The sequence below is a fragment of the Musa acuminata genome, chromosome BXJ3-4 (genome assembly GCF_036884655.1).
Source record: "Musa acuminata AAA Group cultivar baxijiao chromosome BXJ3-4, Cavendish_Baxijiao_AAA, whole genome shotgun sequence".
Taxonomy (NCBI): domain Eukaryota; kingdom Viridiplantae; phylum Streptophyta; class Magnoliopsida; order Zingiberales; family Musaceae; genus Musa; species Musa acuminata.
The window spans coordinates 23756360-23775321 of record NC_088352.1 but is presented as its reverse complement, the minus strand read 5'-3'; the positions used below and the strand labels follow the sequence as shown (position 1 = coordinate 23775321).

The following is an 18962-nucleotide window of genomic DNA, read 5'->3' as shown; positions in this document are numbered from 1 at the left end:
GGCAAAGGGGGAGAAATATCGCTAGCTCATCTTGCAAAATTTAGAAACATGCACTTTGCAAAGGAAGCAAAATTGCTAGCTTAAACAAAGGAAGCAAATATTTCCTAGCTTACATATTGCAAGGAGAAGAACTTGACATCCTGAACATCACAAAAATTTGCTACCTTGTATGATATAAAATTTACTAGAATTGCTAGCTTGTGATCTAAAGAGAAGCAAAAAGTTGCTATCTCAAAAGAAGCAAATGTGCTATCTTGCCTATCTCAAGAGGCAAAAATGCTAACTTGTACATCTAGCAAAACTCGACAAATTTGCATATTTCAAGAAGCAAGAGTTGCTTTCTTGAATATCTCAAAACTGCTAGCTTGCATATTCTAAAATATTATAAAATTTGCTAGCTTGATGTTGTAGAACTTGCTATCTTACTACCTTGCATATCTATGATGATAGCAAAATTGCATGATGATAAAACTGGAGATTATATTTATTATGCAACAATTTGAACTCCTACTTCTAAACACATGAGAATTGTACTTCTCCTTTTTGTTGATGACAAAGGGGGAGAAGTATGTTGTTGGTATGTCATGATTTGATCATGACATATTACATGGATTTTTGAATCCCAGAGTTTCTATCAATATGGCATATTGATAAGGGGAGTTTATTTAAACTCCAGGAATTAAGGTTAACTCCGTCGCCGATTGGTTGTCATCATCAACAAGGGGGAGATTGTTGAATCTCGGATTTTGATGATGAAACCAATCAATATGTGTTTATGTTTTAATCTGTGTTTTGAGTGATGCAGGATGCTTCGATCAAGATGAGACAATTAAAGCAAGAAAAATCATATTGGGCTGGAGGAACATGTCAGAAGATTGGACGTCGGACCGGTGGATCGGTCGACGTATCGACAAAAGGCTTCGGACCGTGGATTTGGGTACCGGGCCAAGAAGAGCGGAGATTGCACCAAGGATATTGAAGTTGCAAAGTCAACTGGCCGATTGGGCAATAGGCCGCAAGAGAGGATGATGCAACGAAGAATCGAACGAAGCGTCGAGGGACCAATGACATGCCGAACAACTTGATTAGATGCTTAGGATTAATTGTCAAGATCGAAGCATATTTTATATGTGCAGGATTAACTACGATAGCAAGACATGAAGCAAAATGAAGTCTCGAAGTCAAGATCGAGATCACATTGGGAGTTTGAGAGTTCGTCGGAAGTTCTGCGGGAACCAGCCGAGAAGTCGCGGAGCTTGCCAGAGAAGCTCGTCGGAACTCGCCAAGAAGATCGTCCTGAAGTCCAGGAGCTTGCTGGGAGTCCGTCGGAACATTGTCGAGAGTTCGTCGGAGATTCGTCGAAAGATCGCCGGAAGCTCGCTGGAAGAATTGACAGAGGGATTTGTTTAGCTTAGAATATGTCTTAAGAATTGTAGTTAGCATGTAATTGGGATTGGATTTGGGCCAACCTAATTAGGGTCCAGCTAGGCCCATGTAATCACTATGTTGGGCCCAATAAGAAGCCCAAACAGTGCCCCAAGAAGACTCACCGTCGTGGCACAGTCTTCGAGGTTGTGTTAGGCGGTGGTACCGCTAGTCTAGGCGGTTGTACCGCCCCTGGTAGGGTGCCAGGCGATGGTACCGCCCAGCACTCTGCCCCAGGCGGTGGTACCGTTAGACCTGGGCGGTGGTACCGGCCAGGACAATGTCAGTCAAACTAACACTGGGCAGTGGTACCGCCCGTGCCCGAGGAACTCGGGATGAGATATTTTAGGCTCCAAGTTTGAATCAACTTAAAGCCTATAAATACCCCTCCCATCCCTGGTTAAAGCACATAAGCACAGAGAGATTAAAAGAGAGAAAACGCTGCTACAATCTCTAGAATTTCCCTCCTCTAAATTCTAAGTGTTAGGATTCTATTTAAAGAGGAGAGTGAGTGCTTGTAAGGGTTGTCTCCTAAACCCGGTAAAAGGAGAAGAGGGGTGTAACAAGGAGGTTGATCTTCGCCTAATAAAGGAAGATCGTTAGTGGATGCCGGTGGCCTCAATGGAAGAGGAATCGGAGGAGTGGATGTAGGTCACGATTGACCAAACCACTATAAACTCCCGTCTTCTTTGGTTTGCATTTTATTTCCTACTATTACCTTACTGCAAACCCCTTCAATAGCTTACTGTCTTCAATATATTTACTTATGCTTTCAAGTTAAGTTTTCGAAATCGATTTTACGTCGGAAACGGTTTTTATCGTATGAGAGATTTGACGAAATTGACGTTTTTATTCACTGCACTAATTCACGCCCCCCCCCCCCCCCCCTCTTAGTGCTCCTGATCCTAACACCTTTTACCACCTCACCTCTAAGAAATTATCATCCGATGTGAGTTGATCATTGAAATTAAATGGAATCCAAATGAATCTATTATAAAATACAAAGCATGCCTAGTGGCCAATGGTTTTCACCAACAACCAAGTGTTGATTTCACATAGACCTTTAATCATATTGTTAAACCATTAATAATTTGATTTATCTTCGATTTAACTATCACTTAAAGTTGGTATATATACTAACTAAATATTAATAATACTTTTTTATATTGGATCTTAACTAAAGATATCTTTATATAATCATTCTCTAGCTTCATCGACACTTAATATTCAAACCATGTTTGTAAAGTACGAAAAGATATTTATAGACTTTGCCAAGCTCCAAGAGCTTAGTATATTGAACTTAAATTATTTTATATCAATCAACTTCATCAATTGCAAATTCGACACTCTTTATTCCTTCAATAATAAAAAGGATGTCCTATATATCTACTAATGTATGTGGATGGCATTATCTTCATAACCAGTAATTCCATAGAGATTATGCAACTGATAGATCAATTTACATTCACATCTTCTAGAATTTTCCTATCTCAAAGAAGTATATTCAAAATCTATTATCAAAGATGAATATACAAAATATGAAAGAAGTCGCCACCTCACTCTCCGCAACTAAGTCACTCAAATTATTTGATGGCAGCCCTACTACAAATCACACAGTACTAGCAAGTACTTGATTCGTTACCATATTTATCTCTTATATGTTTAAATATTTCATTTGCAGTCAACAAATTATCATAATTCGTGCATCGACTCTCTACGGTATATTAGGTTACACTAAAATTTATCCTATGAAATCTTAAAGGGACTTTTGACAGCCACTTCTTCTTCGTAAATAGTTATCACTTCATTTCCATGCCTTTTGTCAATTCTGATTGCATAAGCAATACTAATGATAAAATATCTACATTAGCCTATATTGTTCTTGGAGCCAATATTGTTCTTGGAGCTAATCTAATTAGTCGGAGCTTCAAGAAACTGAATACAATCGTAAGATCCACCATTGAAGCTTAATACTGAGCCATCGCCACTATCATTGTAAGACTCAATAGGGTCACCAATTTACTATACGAACTTGGCATCACCCCTCAATCTACTTCTATAATGTGATAATGTTGATACCGTGATAATGTTGATACCACATATGCTCTAATATGATGTTCCACTCTTGAATGAAATTCATTATAATCAATCTTCATTTTATTAGATATTAAATTATCATACATCAATTACGTGTTTTTCACATCTATATTTTTTATCAACTAGCTAAGTCCCTCATAAAGCCTCTCACTCAGAATATTTTAGTTGCATCTGTCCAAGATTTCCATCCTTGATGAAAGCTTCATATCATGGGAGCATGATGGAATATCATGGTAGAGGCAAATATAAAATGACAGTTTTACATTTCTTACATGATTTAATTCTTAATCAATTTATGATTTGAGGATTAATCATAATAATATATATGCATGATTTAAGCATGAAAAATGTTTCTCTCAAATCTATATAAATATATATTATCTCAATAAATGAAATCATCCATTCGATAGTAAATTTTAAGTATGACAAGATCCAATGGCCATGTCCAATGTTGGGGCCAAAAAAAAGTTCCCCATACTATTGTTCATCTCTCTATCTCTTCCCATCTCGAGTTCTTCTTTCACATCTCATCTGATTAAAGTACATACCCTCCTTCCTTGCACTTTTATAAGATTCGTTATGGATTACAGAGGATATTGTTGGGTCTAACTCATATGTGGGCTTAGACATTTGGGTCTTTTGAGCCCAAATCAATAATTAAAAAGAGACGTGCACGGCGTGTGCAGCGAGTGAGGGCAACGAAGTTTTTTGAGGGCAGCAAACATGAGAGAGAGAAAAAGAACGAGAGCGCACAGCGAACTGTGGCGGCGCATAGTGAGAGAAAAGGCAAAGAGAGAAAAAAGAATAGAAGAAAAATTAGGACTTTGAGTTCTTTGCTTGACGATCAGTGGCCAAATGTTATCAGTTTTGGCCCAAATTTTATGTAGAGAATCCTTGTAGCAAACTCTACAATCATAATAGTGTTGATCTATAGTTTACCCTCTCTGAGATACTTTCCTGCTATATCCACTTTGTGAGACCTAAAATTCTCTCATGATGAGATCCATCTATGTGATGAAGATATGCTATTCTTGAGCCAAGATACATGATCTTAGTATTATTGTGATCCTCTGGTTATTTTAGAGAAGACTTATTATAAATTTGTTATCATTATTATTGATAGTGGAAGTTTGAGATGGACTACGATCCAATGGTTTTTCCCGCATTGGGTTTTCCACGTTAAAAATTTGGTCTCACTATGTGATTCATTTACTGCTCTACTATTTATGCTACTCTGGTTGATATTTTCATTTTGATATCAAGTTGGTATTTTGATGAGAAACCCATTTTGATACACAAAGAGGGAAAAAAATTATTCTGCTTTAACAGGTTTTTCCCAACAAGTGGTAACAAAGCTAGGTTATTTGGTGCTAGTTTTTCTTGTGTGATTGAAATGGAGCAATCAGATGGTATGATTAAATTGAACTCATCAAATTATTCCACTTAGAAGCGTATGATGAAAGATTTGCTCTATTACAAAGATTTGTATAAGCCTATCAAGGTTAAAGATAAACCTTCTACTATGGACGATGAAGAATGGGAAGCTCAACATAGAAAAGCTATTGCCTATATTAGAAGATTGATTGATATAAACTTGCATGAGCATATTTCTGGTGAAACCAGAGCTGATGTTGTTTGGCAAAGGTTAGAAAACCTTTTTGCGAAAAAGATAGTGAGAAATAGAATTTCTCTCCTCAAAAGGCTTGTAAATTTGAAGTATAAAGATAATGGTAATATTGTTGAGCACATAAGTCTATTTCAGAGTCTTACAAATAAGCTGATTACTATGAAAATGAATATAGATAATGAGATGCACGGATTATTACTTTTAACTCTTTATCAGAAAGTTGAGAAACGTATATGGTGACAATTTGTAACTCCACGCCAGATGAGACTCTAACTATAGATATGGTTAAAGATAGTTTACTAAATGAAGATGCTAGAAGAAAAGAATAGGGTGAATCTTCTTCTATGGCATTTGTTACTGAAAAACAAGAAAGAAGTGGAAGAAGTCATAGCAGAAAGCCACATGGTTATAGAGGAAGATCCAAGTCTAGAAGAGATATCAAATATTTCTACTATAATAGGCCAGGTCACATAAAGAAAGAGTGTAGGTTTTGGAAGCAAGAACAGAATAAAAGGAAGAAAAATAAGAAAGAGACCAATACAGTTGTTGTTGAAGGTGATATCATTATTGTTTGTGATGACGATTGTGTCAGTCTTACAGTTCAGGACAGTAATTGGGTGATTAACTCTAGTGCTTCATTTCATGTCACTTCTCATGGTGATTTTTTCATATCTTACACTATTGGTGATTTTGGTAATGTCAGAATGGAAAACAGTGGTACATCTAAGATTGTGGGTATTGGAGATATTTGCTTGGAGACCAGTATTGGGAGCAAATTGATACTCAAAGATATCAGACATGTTCTAGATATTTTTCTTAACTTGATATCTACAAGCAAACTTGATGATGAGGGATTTACACATTATTTTGGTGAAAGCAAATGGAAACTCAATAAAGGTTCTCTAATTGTGGTAAGAGGAAAGAAGCTTAACTCTTTTTATGTCATGAATGCTAAGCTACACAAAGAAGAGATTAATGTAATTTAGAAAAGTGAAAATATAGATCTTTGGCACAAGAGACTTAGTTATATCAATGAGAAGGGACTTCAAACTCTTGCTAGAAAGCAGTTCTTATCAGAGTTGCAAGGTACATCTCTTAAATCTTGTGATCATTGCTTAGTTGAAAAGACACGTAGAGTTGCACTTCATACATATCCATCATCTAGAAAATCAGATGTTATTGATTTAGTTCATACTGATGTTTGTACTATGCAAACTAGAACTCTTGGAGGTGCTCTTTATTTTATTACTTTTATTGATAACCATTCTAGAAAAGTTTGGGCTTTTGCTTTAAAATTTAAAAACCAGGTACTCGATGTTTTCAAAAAGTTTTATGTCAATGTTGAAAGAGAAACTGACAGAAAGCTAAAGTGTGTTCGATCAGATAATGGTGGTGAGTATAGGGGTCCTTTTGAGAATTATTACAGGTTTCATGGTATTAGGCTTGAAAAAATAGTTCCTAAAACTCCTCAGTAAAACAATATGGCGGAAAGGATGAATAGAACTATTGAAGAAAGGATTAGGTGTATGCTTTCTCATGCCAAGTTACCTAAGTCATTTTGGGGGGAGGCTATGAGAACTATAGTTGACCTAATAAATCTTTCTCCATTAGTTCCCCTGAAAGGTGATGTTCTAGAGAGAGCATGGAAAGGAAAAGATATATCTTATAGTCATTTGAGAGTCTTTGGGTATAAAGCATTTATTCATATTCCCAAAGATAAAAGGTACAAGCTTGATAATAAGGTAAAAGTACGTATCTTCTTGGGATATGGTCATAAAAAGTTTGGGTACAGATTATGAGATTTAGTGAACAAGAAGATTATTAGAAGTAGAGATGTTATGTTTCTTGAAGACCAGTTATTTAATGATGGTGATAACTTTGAGTAGCCAAAAACCTCGGTTTATATTCCTTGGAGTTTGGGTCAAGTTCCTTCACCTATAGTTCATGATGATCATGGGGGAGATGAACAAGAAGATTGTGGTGAGAATGCAAGTGATGATACTTTTACAATTGATTATGCTGAACCAACTAAACAAGCACCTCCACCACCAATTGAGATTCCATTGAGAAGATCCACTAAAGAGCGACAACCATCTACCAGATATCCTCCTCATGAGAATGTTATGCTTACTGACAGGGGAGAGCCAAAAACTTACCAAGAACCTATTCTACATGAGCATAAGAATGAGTGGGTTAAAGCCATGTAAGAAAAGATGAGATCTTTGCATGAGAACCACACCTATGACTTGGTAAAGTTGCCTAAAGAGAAGAAAGCTCTCAAAAATAAGTGGGTTTACAAATTAAAGTCTGAAAATAATACCTCACAACAAAGATACAAGGTACAACTAGTTTTGAAATGATTCAGTTAGAAAAAATGTATTGACTTTGAAGAAATATTTTCTCTTGTTATAAAAATGTCCTCTATCCGAGTTGTTTTTGGTTTGGCTGCCCGCTTAAATTTAGAAGTTGAGCAACTTGATATGAAAATAGCATTTCTTCATGGTGACTTAAAAGAAGAAATTTACATGGAGCAACCAGAAGGTTTCAAAGTCAAAGGAAAAGAAAATCTGGTGTGTAAGCTTAGGAAAAGCTTATATGGACTCAAATAGGCACCTAGACAGTGGTACAAGAAGTTTGATTCCTTTATGATGAGCCAAGGGTATAATAGAACCACATCTGATCATTGTGTGTTTATGAAGAAATTTTCAGATGATGATTTTATTATTCGCCTGCTATATGTTGATGATATGCTGATTGTTGATCATGATGTTAGAAAAATTGAAAAGCTTAAAAGAGAGCTAAGTAAGTCTTTTGCTATGAAAGACTTGGGATCGGTGAAACAAATACTTGGCCTGAAGAGTTTTTGTGATAGGAACAAAAGGAAGATTTGACTATCTCAAAAGACCTACATTGAAAAGGTACTTAAAAGATTCAACATGAGTAAAGCCAAAGCAATTTGTTCTCCACTTGCAGGTCATTTCAAGCTTAGTTCGAAACAATATCTTACAAGTGAGAAAGAAAAAGAAGAAATATCCAAAGTGCCTTACTTATGTGCAGTAAGCAGTTTGATATGTGCTATGGTTTGTACTAAGCCAGATATAGCTCATGCAGTTGGAGTTGTTAGCTGATTTCTCTCTAATCTTGGTAAGGAATATTGGGCAGCAGTGAAATGGATATTAAGATATCTAAGAGGTACTTCCAGATTGTGTTTATGTTTTGGTAGTGATGAACCTGTGTTAGAATGATACACAAATGCAGACATGACAGGTGATATTGATTCCAGGAAGTCCATTTATAGGGGGAGCAGTCTCTTGGCAGTCTAAGTTACAGAATTGTGTTGCTCTATCAACCACAGAAGCAGAATACATAGCAATTACTGAAGTCTGCAATTAAGCTTTGTGGATGAAAATGTTTCTACAAGAATTGGGCTTGAAACATGAAGCATATACTGTTTACTATGACAGTTAGAGCGACATTCGTCTCTCCAAGAATTCAACATATCATTCTAGATCCACGCATATTGATGTGAGATATCACTAGATTCGTGATGTGCTTGAGATGAAAGAATTACGGTTGGAAAAGGTACATACCAATAAGAATGGATCAGATATGTTGACAAAGTCTTTGCCTAAGGAGAAGCTTGAAGTATGTAGGCGAAGAGCGGGCTTAGTACAACACACCATATGAGCTGGAGGGAGAGAATTATTAGGTCCAGCCCATATATGGGCTTGGACAATTGGGTCTTTTGAGCCTAAATCAGTAATTAAAAAGAGACATGCCCGGCGTATGCAGCGAGCGAGGGTAGCAAACATGAGAGAGAAAAAAAGAATGAGAACGCGCAGCGAAATGTGACGGCGCACGGTGAGAGAGAAAAAAAGAGAAGAAAAATTAAGACTTTGAGTATTCTGCTTGACGATCAGTGGCTAAACATTATCAGTTTTGGCTCACATTTTATGCAAAAAATCCTTGCAGCAAGTTCTACCATCCTAACGGTGTTGATCTGTAGTTTATCCTCTTTAAGGTGCTTTCCTGCTATACCCACTTTATGATACCTAAAATTCTCTCGTGATGAGATCCATCTATGTGATGAAGATATACTATTCTTTAGCCAAGATATATGATCTTGATATTATTTTGATCCTCTGATTATTTTAGAGAAGACATATTGTAAATCTGTTATCATTATTATTGATAGTGGAAGTTTGAGGTGAACTACGATCCTGTGATTCTTCCCGCATTGGATTTTTCATGTTAAAAATTTGGTCTCATTGTGTGATTCATTTATTGCTCTACTGTTTACACTGTTATAGTTGATATTTACATTTTGATATCAAGTTAGTAGTTGGTATTTTGACGAGGAACCCATATATAAAGAGAGAAAAAAATTAATTATTCCGTTTTAAAGAGTTTTTCCCAACAGATATTAGATCTTCGGCATCTAGTTTTGTCAAGAGAAAACCAGCAGAATCCCGTGAACGTGAGTTTCTGTTTGGAGTTGCAGCTTGGTTCATCATCATCTTAAGGTACTATTGTGACTTGTCGGCATCAAAGATGTCCTTTACGTGGAAGAAAGGCGGAGCTGCAGGCGATATATCGATCCTGCACGACACTCCATCGATGTCTTCTTTACATGAGTAAATATGCATGCATGAATTGTTCGGCAAAACCTAACCTATTCAATGTCGTTCGTCAACTACGTGTACGACTCTCATCATGCATGGTTTAGATCATCTATATTAGGGCTCGTCTCCCTTCACCGCAGTCATCCGAGAGCATGAACTCGGTCAGGACATGGAACAGCAGCAGCAGCAATCTGCGCCGCCCTCGGCGGTGGTCAACAAGACGGTATCGAGCGTGGCGAGCATGGTGAAGCTGCTGCCGAGCGGCACCGTGCTGGCCTTCCAAGCCCTGGCGCCGCCCTTCTCCAACCGCGGCGCGTGCCGGCGCTCTAACAGGTACCTCACCGCGGCGCTGATCCACCTGTGCGCCGCCGCATGCGCGCTCCTCTCCCTTACCGACAGCCTCAGGGGCGGCGACGGCAAGCTCTACTACGGGATCGCCACCTTGGGGGGGCTGCACGTGGTCAACTACGAGGGGGAGGAGGAGGAGCGGGGCAGGGTGTTGAGGGACCTGAGGCGGTACCGGCTGCGGGTGCGGGACGGCGTCCACGCGGTGCTGGGGGTGGTGATGTTCTTGGCCGTGGCCTTCAGCGACGCCGACGTCGTCGAGTGCTTCTTCCCCGAGGTAGGGGCGGAGGTGAGGCAGCTGCTGGTGAACCTGCCGCTGGGGGCTGGGCTCGTGGCCAGCGTGGTGTTCGTGATGTTTCCGACGACTCGAAAGGGCGTCGGCTACGCGGACACGGCTCATCACACGGAGTTGTCGTGAGGACTGAGAACGAGAGATGAAAGAGAAGAGAACACGAAAAAGAAAGAAGAAGAAAAAGGATTAAACGACGTCGACAGCAGGGTTCGAACCTGCGCGGGCGAAGCCCAACAGATTTCAAGTCTGTCTCCTTAACCACTCGGACATATCGACATCACAATTAGCCTCTTTCGTAACAATATTTAACTAATATTTTTAGCAAAGAAGGTGAAATAACTTACATTAACGATGCGAGGAAAAATAAAGAATTATAATATGAGCCAATAAGACTTGTTATTGTGGTTCTACAAAGTCCCGACATAGACACTAGGAGCCACGGCAGACAAATGACAAGATCCATCGTATCTCTAATTACTCTGAAAATGGATTATCAACCACAGCAAAATATGGTTACAAAGTTTATGAGATCCAAACTGAGATGTGCTATGGAGGGGAAGAGAGCTGAGTTCTATCAAGTTGCGCACTGGAAAATTGGGATTAAAAGAGGACAGTATATTGAATACATAATAATTTGTACAATAATAGAAAAATGACTGCATATAAATTATCTGAATCACGAGAAACAATTCTGCAGTTGCGTGGATGAATGACAATCGAGAAGTCATCTTTGAAATAATAAGTCATCTTAGACTACAAAATAGACATTGCAAGATTTTCTAGTATATATCCGTATGATCAAAATTCAAAATACATATGATCGTACAAAAATGCGGATATTAAGTGCCTGTCCGTTTGCTCTTGGAGTGGGGATATTAAACGTATTCAAGACAGTCTCATGCACTATGTTTGACATCCAAGTAAGAAAAACAATTTCAAAATCCAATATCTTCAATAAATGTTCAATAAATTAAAAAAGTAAAATTCTATGTAAGATTCTCATGTCTACAAAGACAAAGGAATAGAAATCAAGGTCCTTGAGATCCCCATATGATTTCTATATACAACATATTACAACTGTACAGAGAAAGGTCACCGTAACATTCCGATATCGGCACCCTGGCAGTGAGTTATCCATCATAAACTCCGACTCATCTGCCAACAAAGAAAGTCCAGCATAATACCATGTGATCATAGCTTGGAGTAGATATAATAATAAAATTGCATACAATTAAGCAGCATTACATTTCAAAACTTCCAACTTTTTGCCTGCCGGTACTGTGATATTGTTCTCATTTTCTCTCCACGATTATCTCTTCCCAAAATTGGAACTCATCAGCTGCTTCCCTTTCAATCAGACTTGGTGTATTCAAGAAGCATGTGTGGAGATCTGTAGATCTTTACTAGGGTCCAATAAAGAACCTCTTCCACTTCTAACTCACCCTCTGCACGTGCGGCATAGATGTTCTCGCATATTGCTATAAGTCTACACCCAAAGAAGAAAATCTGATTAAAACAGAGTACAGATACTAAATGGACAAAAAAGTGATGAAACAATCCTTTATGCAATTATGGCACTGCAAAAGGAGCCAATGATTGTCAATCATCAGATGGAATGAGAAGCAAAAACATTTAGATATTTGCATCAACTGACAGACCATCTACTTCTTTTCGCAAGATTTAAGTGTCAAAATTGAATCCCGGTACAGTCACGGGTTGAAGATTGCTGGTAACAGAGCATGCAATAGTAATGTGGTCAATATCAATATTTTCATATAAATGAACTGCCAGAGTTGGATGATTCATATCGAATGGATGGATAAAATATTCATTTATAACTGTGATGTGTCACATTTATGGAGGCTTCATTTCCGATAAACAAAGAAGTGCTTACTTTACTTTCTTCTTTTGTCGAGGGACTTGGATGGTTGTTCCTTTACTATGTTACTATGCTGTCATAATCAAAAGCAACGGAAATATGAGTGGCTTGTGTTGTTCATTTCATATTTATTTACAAAATTCCAGATGTGCATTCAGACTACTGGAAGATGCCTTGTATCCATGGAAAACATTTGGATGGAACCAATTGACTATTAAAAGAAGCATTTTTTTTTTTTCTATCAAAAGAAGCATATTTTGAGAATTTATAGGGGTTAAGTAGGAAAAGATGATAACCATTTCAAATGCAATTTATCTCTCATTCATCTCAATCCATATTCATAATATTGGATAGTGAAAGCACTAGCATACCTGTCACATGAAGGAAGATTCTCATAGGGTATTCTCATCCTCAAGTCAGAACACTGAAGTCTAATAAATCGGCCAACAGCTAGAACAAAAGTAAGGTAGAGACTCCAAATGCTGAACTTGCTTAGTGTTTCACCAAGGATACCCTCTGGAAATAAGAAACGACAAGCATATATCAATTAGAATTAAAAACAACAAATGACACTGGCCACTATGACAAAAACTACACACAAGTCAAGCAAATTCATCCACAAACAACAGAGATAGATGTCTAATTATATAATAGTGTGCATACAGGTTATTGCCTTATCTGATAGATTCTATCAGCACCAATGAGAAATGTTTCATGCAACCCTGAACCCATGTTAAAGAGCAAACATCTAACTGTTAGGCACCTGAGTAGTTGCCATCGCCTAGACAACAACCAGCTGAATTTTTAAGTTTCAAGATCACAGAAATCTCTCCTTTATTTGGTATATATTTTCACAAAGAAAATAATGAAAATTCACATTGTAATTAGAGTTATGACAAAATAAACTAGTCACATAGCAACCAGTTGACATTGCCTCCTATGTTTCTTGAGTACAAAGTTAAGGCACAGAACATCAATCTCTGTTCACATCTACAGTGCCATCAAATCTCATTGAAGTTGAAAAGTGTTCGATGGCAATGGCAGTGAGACGACTCAGTTCCGTTGACCGACAACGATAACCATCACTCACTTCTATCAATGTACAAGGATTGGGCAGCAGTAGTTATAGTATTAGGTAGTTGACTGTCCCTTTGCATTTGAGCAGGACAACTAGCATTAGGTACTCTAGGCTACAAGGTTATCAGAAGGCTTGGCAAGAGGACAACTCCTCGTGTTGTTTATTTGGATCCTCCTGCTTGCCTATGGTAGACAGCAAAAGAAACAGAATGATGATGCCGACAAGAAGGAGAAGGATGTTGGAAAAGGTATTGCAATGTGTTTCAACTTTCAATGAATCCAAGCACATACAGCCCATGATCTTTACTACCAAAGCATGACGTCATCCATCTAGAAGTCTGATCCTGACATATAATCTCCCATCCCAAAAAAGATACATGATATGTATCTAGATGAGGAGGTCCAAAAGCCTCAAGACTAGATTAAGCCATTCAAGAAGCAACACAGCAGTATGGTATTATTACAGTGATGTGTGTCCATTGATTCGGGCCAACAAGATTAGGTCATTCAATTTCCTTGCGTATTGGAACAGAAGGATAGTTTTCTGTAAATCAGTTGATGCCTCCAACAAGATCCACAATGTGGGGTTAATGGAGACAGCAGTTGTTGAGGTCAGAGTGAAGTATTGTAGATAGTAACAGATAATGAGGAAAATTTAAAGGTCAATCTGCAGTTGCTGGAGCATAGCAACCTTTATACCAGACACTATATGCACTACATTGTATAAACTACTAGCGGTCATGGCATGATTCAACAAAGTTGGACACCTTACCATCACAACAAGGGAAAGTGCTCAGAATAATAGTCAATTGATCCGCTAGACACAATTGAGGAGCAACAAAGTCACTTAAACTAGGAGAGATGTCTGCTTCGTAAGGTCTGTGGAGATAGTAGTGATGTGAACAGCGAACCATCATCCACGATGGTGTGGGGAATGGACCGAATAATATCTCACTTATACCATTCAAGATATGGATCACAGAGGATGAGCATCCTTGCAGCTTGTTTATGGCCACAAATAAAAAGGGAAGGGGAAAGCAGTGGATAACTATGAGTATATGTGACAAAGCGATGTTGATAGTTGACACCAATATGAGTTCATCTTATCCACAACATTCCTATTACAGTGGATTTCATGGTTAATAGACATATGGTGACGAATGATTTTTTTTTTAAGATACATCTTATGACAACAATAGCAATGATGAGCAAGGACTGTTAAACCACCCGAAATGGTACGATATGGTGGGTACGTGCCGGATCGAGCGTGGGCCTATACGCAGACCACCCCTGTTTCGAGAAAGTGGTGGGGCCTGTCCAACTCAGCATTAAAAAATAAAAAAAATAAATTAGAGCTCACAAACCCGAGCCCTTTTCTCGCGTATGACCCTGCCACCATCGATACTGCCATTGCCCCTACCATTGTTCCTTCTTCCCATGTAAGCTCCCACCTCTTCTCCTCCTCTTCTTCCTTCTTCCTTTTTCTCATCCATCGCTTCTTCTTCCTTCCTCCTCCCTCCTTTCTCCTCTGTTCCTCCACCTCCTCTTCCTCTTTTTCTTCCTCTATGAAACACCAATACATATCAATGAACCATGTGTCAGTACACCAATACAGACCGGTCTGATAGATCACCAAAACGAGTCTGGTACTTGAAATGACAATTCTTGGTGACGAGAGTTGTAACTCCAATGCACTTTGTCCCATAGAGTCGTATATGCCATAGTTGTACTAGCCTTAAGTGCCTCTTTCTAAATGGGTCATTTATGAAGATAAGACACGGCTACCACTTCATTGCATCAATGGCAAACAATTTATCACACTGGGAACAATTTCATGCATGGGTCATGTAGGCACACCATATCGATCTACAATTTCATCAGATATAGAATCATGATCTACCTGCCATTGACATACCTTCCATTTTGGTGGTAGGAAGGACTACAATTTTGTGCCAACTGATCGTGCCAATCTTTGGCCCATCTAGTACGTACCGGTTTGTAATGACATATCGACACATGATCTGTCGGAATGTGCTGATAGTTACAAAAAAAAACCCAAAAACCCCAAAAATACATGAAAATTAAGGAAAAGCCTAAATTCACGTATTTTAATTAGAATTAAATGCAAATTTAGTTCTATTTCAAAAAAAAAATCCAAATAAGGGATAACAAATTTATCTTTTCCAAACATTGATGAGTAGCTTTGCGGCATGTTCGATTCTTCCATTGATATTGAACAAGAGTAAAAATTTGTGAGAAAGAGAGTGATTGGTTGAGAAAGAGTGTTTGAAGATGTGAGATTAAAATAGGGTAGGGTGAAAGAGGGTGCGAGGAATGGGGTTAAATAGGCATTTATAAGGGTCCAATGATCAAATTGACCATTGGAACCAGTTCAACCTGGGCACGATCGAAATCCAACCATTACCAATCAATACAAGTTAGTAATGATCAAATTTTGACCAATTTACTTGGTACGAAGGGCATATCACTCAATACACCTCCCCAACTACTCTATCATTTGGTACATGACAGTCCACATTCCAGTTAGTGTCAGACAATACATACCACTCATACCATACCATTTTAGGCGATACGTTAAACCATGGTAGGAGCAGCACAGGAAATTCACAACATTCATCTTGAATACCAGACCTGTGCTGGTCCTAGTTTGGACCGATAAGGGTCAGAGCATATATATGTTTATGTTTTACATCTCATATATTATACTAATATGTTAGTTACAACTCCTTCCTTTGTATTTTGCATATGTATTCAAATGATATTACAAATTACAATATATGTTACATTCCTTATACAATATATGTTACAAATTGGTATTATGTTGTTATATAGTTTATATTTACTTTATTGTATCTAATTTGATTGTATATACCAAGAAAATGGCAGAAAGAACAATATAATAGGTTATTTTTCTTTTCAACCCTTTTAGGTATTTTTCCAAATCCAATATGCACGGGCGTACCAACACACGGTATGCTAGTACACCAATACTCATATCGGTTGGCTGTTGGGCCAAGATACTATCTGCATTGACATGGACAGATAGTTTTTACTTTTTAAAACCCTAATAGAGACTATATTGTTAATACTTAATACTATCTGAATTGACATGTACAGATAGTTTTTAAAGCCTTAATAGGGACTATTGTTAATAGTTAAAACTTAAAACTATCTGCATTGACATGTACAAATAGTTTTTAAAGCCTTTATAGGGACTCTATTGTTAATACAATCTGTACATAAAATCTTGGCTAAGTGATACATTGCCTCAAAAACATGGGCTGGATTCATGTCAGAATAGCACCAAAAGCAAGCCAAAACAATAGCTCTACAAAGTAGACCTAAAATGACACTAAGTCATAGGACTTCCTATTATTCTGGTGGAGGAATTGTGGAGACGAAAAGACTATTGAATCAAATTAGGGTATAGGTTATCTAACACAATAACCAATATAATTCATCGGTCATTTATGGATTTGTCTTGATAGCTGCTCATTAAATTTTATAAACACTCAGCAAAATACTTAAATATCAAGGAAGAAAAAACGCATACATACGTGGTGTCTCCTCAGATACCACAACAGCCATTGGTCCAGTGAATCCATCGCATTCTTCCACATCCAATGCATTACTAACATTGAAGGACCACCATGGTGGACTCCCATGATTCATGTAAATATCACCACTAATGTAGGTTACCTGCATAAAAATAAATCATGCTGAAGTTTGTGAACGATCAACTTATGGGGGAAAGGGTATAGAGAATAGTTGCATACTGTTGGTTCAAGAGGCCGCACTTCACCAGAGCTAGTAACCCGGAAGAATTTAGGATATGCATCAGTTATGTTAAAGCTGTCCGATGTGCCACTGAGCACTTGCTTGATGTCAGATAAGCAGGGACAATTTTCAACAACTGATTCATATTTAACAGCTTCCTTCCCCTTTGGTCTCTCCCTTATGAAGATCCATGTGAATATTATGCTTGTATTCAGATCAATGGATTTGGCATATCTGTTCTGAACAATAGGAGGGACCAGCCATACTGTGCTTGCATCAGCCTGACAGCAGATCAATTGAATATCCTGCACGTTGTATGTATCCAAATAATTGTGGGGGGCGAGTTTATCATGAAACCCCAAACTTTTCCATGGAAACTTTTCGCATATGGCGGATTGATAAAGGGTAAGCCTCCCACCTGCTGATTTGATATCAATTTGTATACTCACATCAATAACAGGATTAGCTATGTTGGTTGGATTACCACTGCTATATATCTGTTAGGAAAATTTAGCATGTGTCACACTTGGAGAAGTTTATGACAAAAATCTTGAAAGACAGTTGAACCTCATGAAAGCAAGATAAGTAGGATCAGTAGTATGATTAACACTAAGTAAAAAAGATTAGTCGGAGGGGATCAAAGATGAGCAACATAACAAAAACCGATTTTGAGGAGAAAATTTTGAAAATTATCATAAAAATGACATACAAAATAGGTGGCATTCCGGTTTCTCCTGATAGTGTGTTATGAAATAGAGACCATGAATAGATAGATAATACCACATCATTTCAATTTTCAACCAAATCACAAACAAACATCTGAATTAAATATAAGCAATTCCTTTAGAGGTAAAAATAAATTGCAACAATGACCATCTAACTTGGAATTCTTTTAATTGATGATCTGTAAAAAAATGACCAAGGAAGCTTGGGGGTGCTGAAATTTAAAAGACATAACCCTTGTAAATGGTGGTGGAACATTCCGCTACAAGAGACTTGCCATTGACCAACATTGATTAATCAATATATTTTAAAAGAACCTTGTCCCTGTGAGTTTTCTAATATGAGGATTATTATAGCGCCATCTCAGAGAGAAATTCTTGTGAAGCTCGTTTCTTGACCACATGATAATTTGAGTCAATATGGTGGAAATATAGTTGAATGAGCAGAACTTGTAGATGCATAAAAAGATGCAGCTGATAATGTACATTGTAAACATCATTAAATTAACAACATAGATGACACCAAATAAAATATTATGTATAACACAGAACATTTTCTAATAGCATATTTAGTTTTAAAAGATACTAGGGTAAATGTGGTACTTCACAAGTTTCAAATGGATAATATGTAAACCCTCAACATTCCCTCCCTCCAAAAAAGTAAATATTTAAGTAAAAATCTTCTGGTGACAGCAGATAGAAGAAATGACAATAACTCGATTGCTCTATTCTCTGGTTATTGATGATAAGATCCCAAAGTGTTTGGGACACAAAGCAAAGAAAATATTTTAATTGAATGAACCAGCTGCGGAACTAAAAGCATTTAAACCACCTGGCCCTTTTTGGTTCAAGCTGTGTTACAAATGGATATATTAGATTCCATGTTTCATGGCAGATGGTTCTCTTGGTTTGACAGAATTTAAGAGAGGTGATAGCATAATGGGAACTGTTTTCTTTTAAGAAAATTAACAAAAAGATTATGGTGGCAAGAAACAATCAAAATCCATACAGGACTCCTCGTAGAGAAGTAGGAAGATACTACTTTGGGAGATCAGAGTAATATATCAAAAATATTAAC

General features: G+C 37.6%; 2 protein-coding genes and 1 non-coding gene across 5 annotated transcripts in view; 1 reads left to right on the top strand and 2 right to left on the bottom strand.

Annotated features, from left to right (window-relative positions):
- Window positions 1-9829: 9829 nt before the first annotated feature.
- On the top strand, window positions 9830-10670 carry LOC135635801 (protein DMP5-like). Its single transcript, XM_065147149.1, has one exon. It carries the CDS (start codon window positions 9941-9943, stop codon window positions 10532-10534), a length of 594 nt encoding a protein of 197 aa, XP_065003221.1. The 5' UTR covers window positions 9830-9940; the 3' UTR covers window positions 10535-10670.
- On the bottom strand, window positions 10603-10684 carry TRNAS-UGA (transfer RNA serine (anticodon UGA)). The gene has a single exon. It is a non-coding gene; the product is annotated as a tRNA-Ser (tRNA).
- Window positions 10685-11329: 645 nt separating this feature from the next.
- The window catches only part of LOC135634657 (piezo-type mechanosensitive ion channel homolog), a 70651-nt gene continuing 63018 nt past the window's right edge, over window positions 11330-18962 (bottom strand). The window contains exons 18-22 of one of the 3 annotated variants that reach the window (XR_010495418.1): window positions 17162-17659; window positions 16943-17084; window positions 12659-12803; window positions 11654-11894; window positions 11330-11563 (exon numbers count right to left, since the gene is read on the bottom strand). Coding sequence is in view for 2 of the 3 variants with exons in the window: in XM_065145121.1 (XP_065001193.1) it covers window positions 11759-11894; window positions 12659-12803; window positions 16943-17084; window positions 17162-17659 (921 nt within the window). In the remaining variant the exon portion in view is untranslated. Of the gene's footprint in view, window positions 11895-12658; window positions 12804-16942; window positions 17085-17161; window positions 17660-18962 lie in introns of those variants that run through there. The other 2 variants (XM_065145121.1, XM_065145122.1) reach the window with 2 other exon arrangements.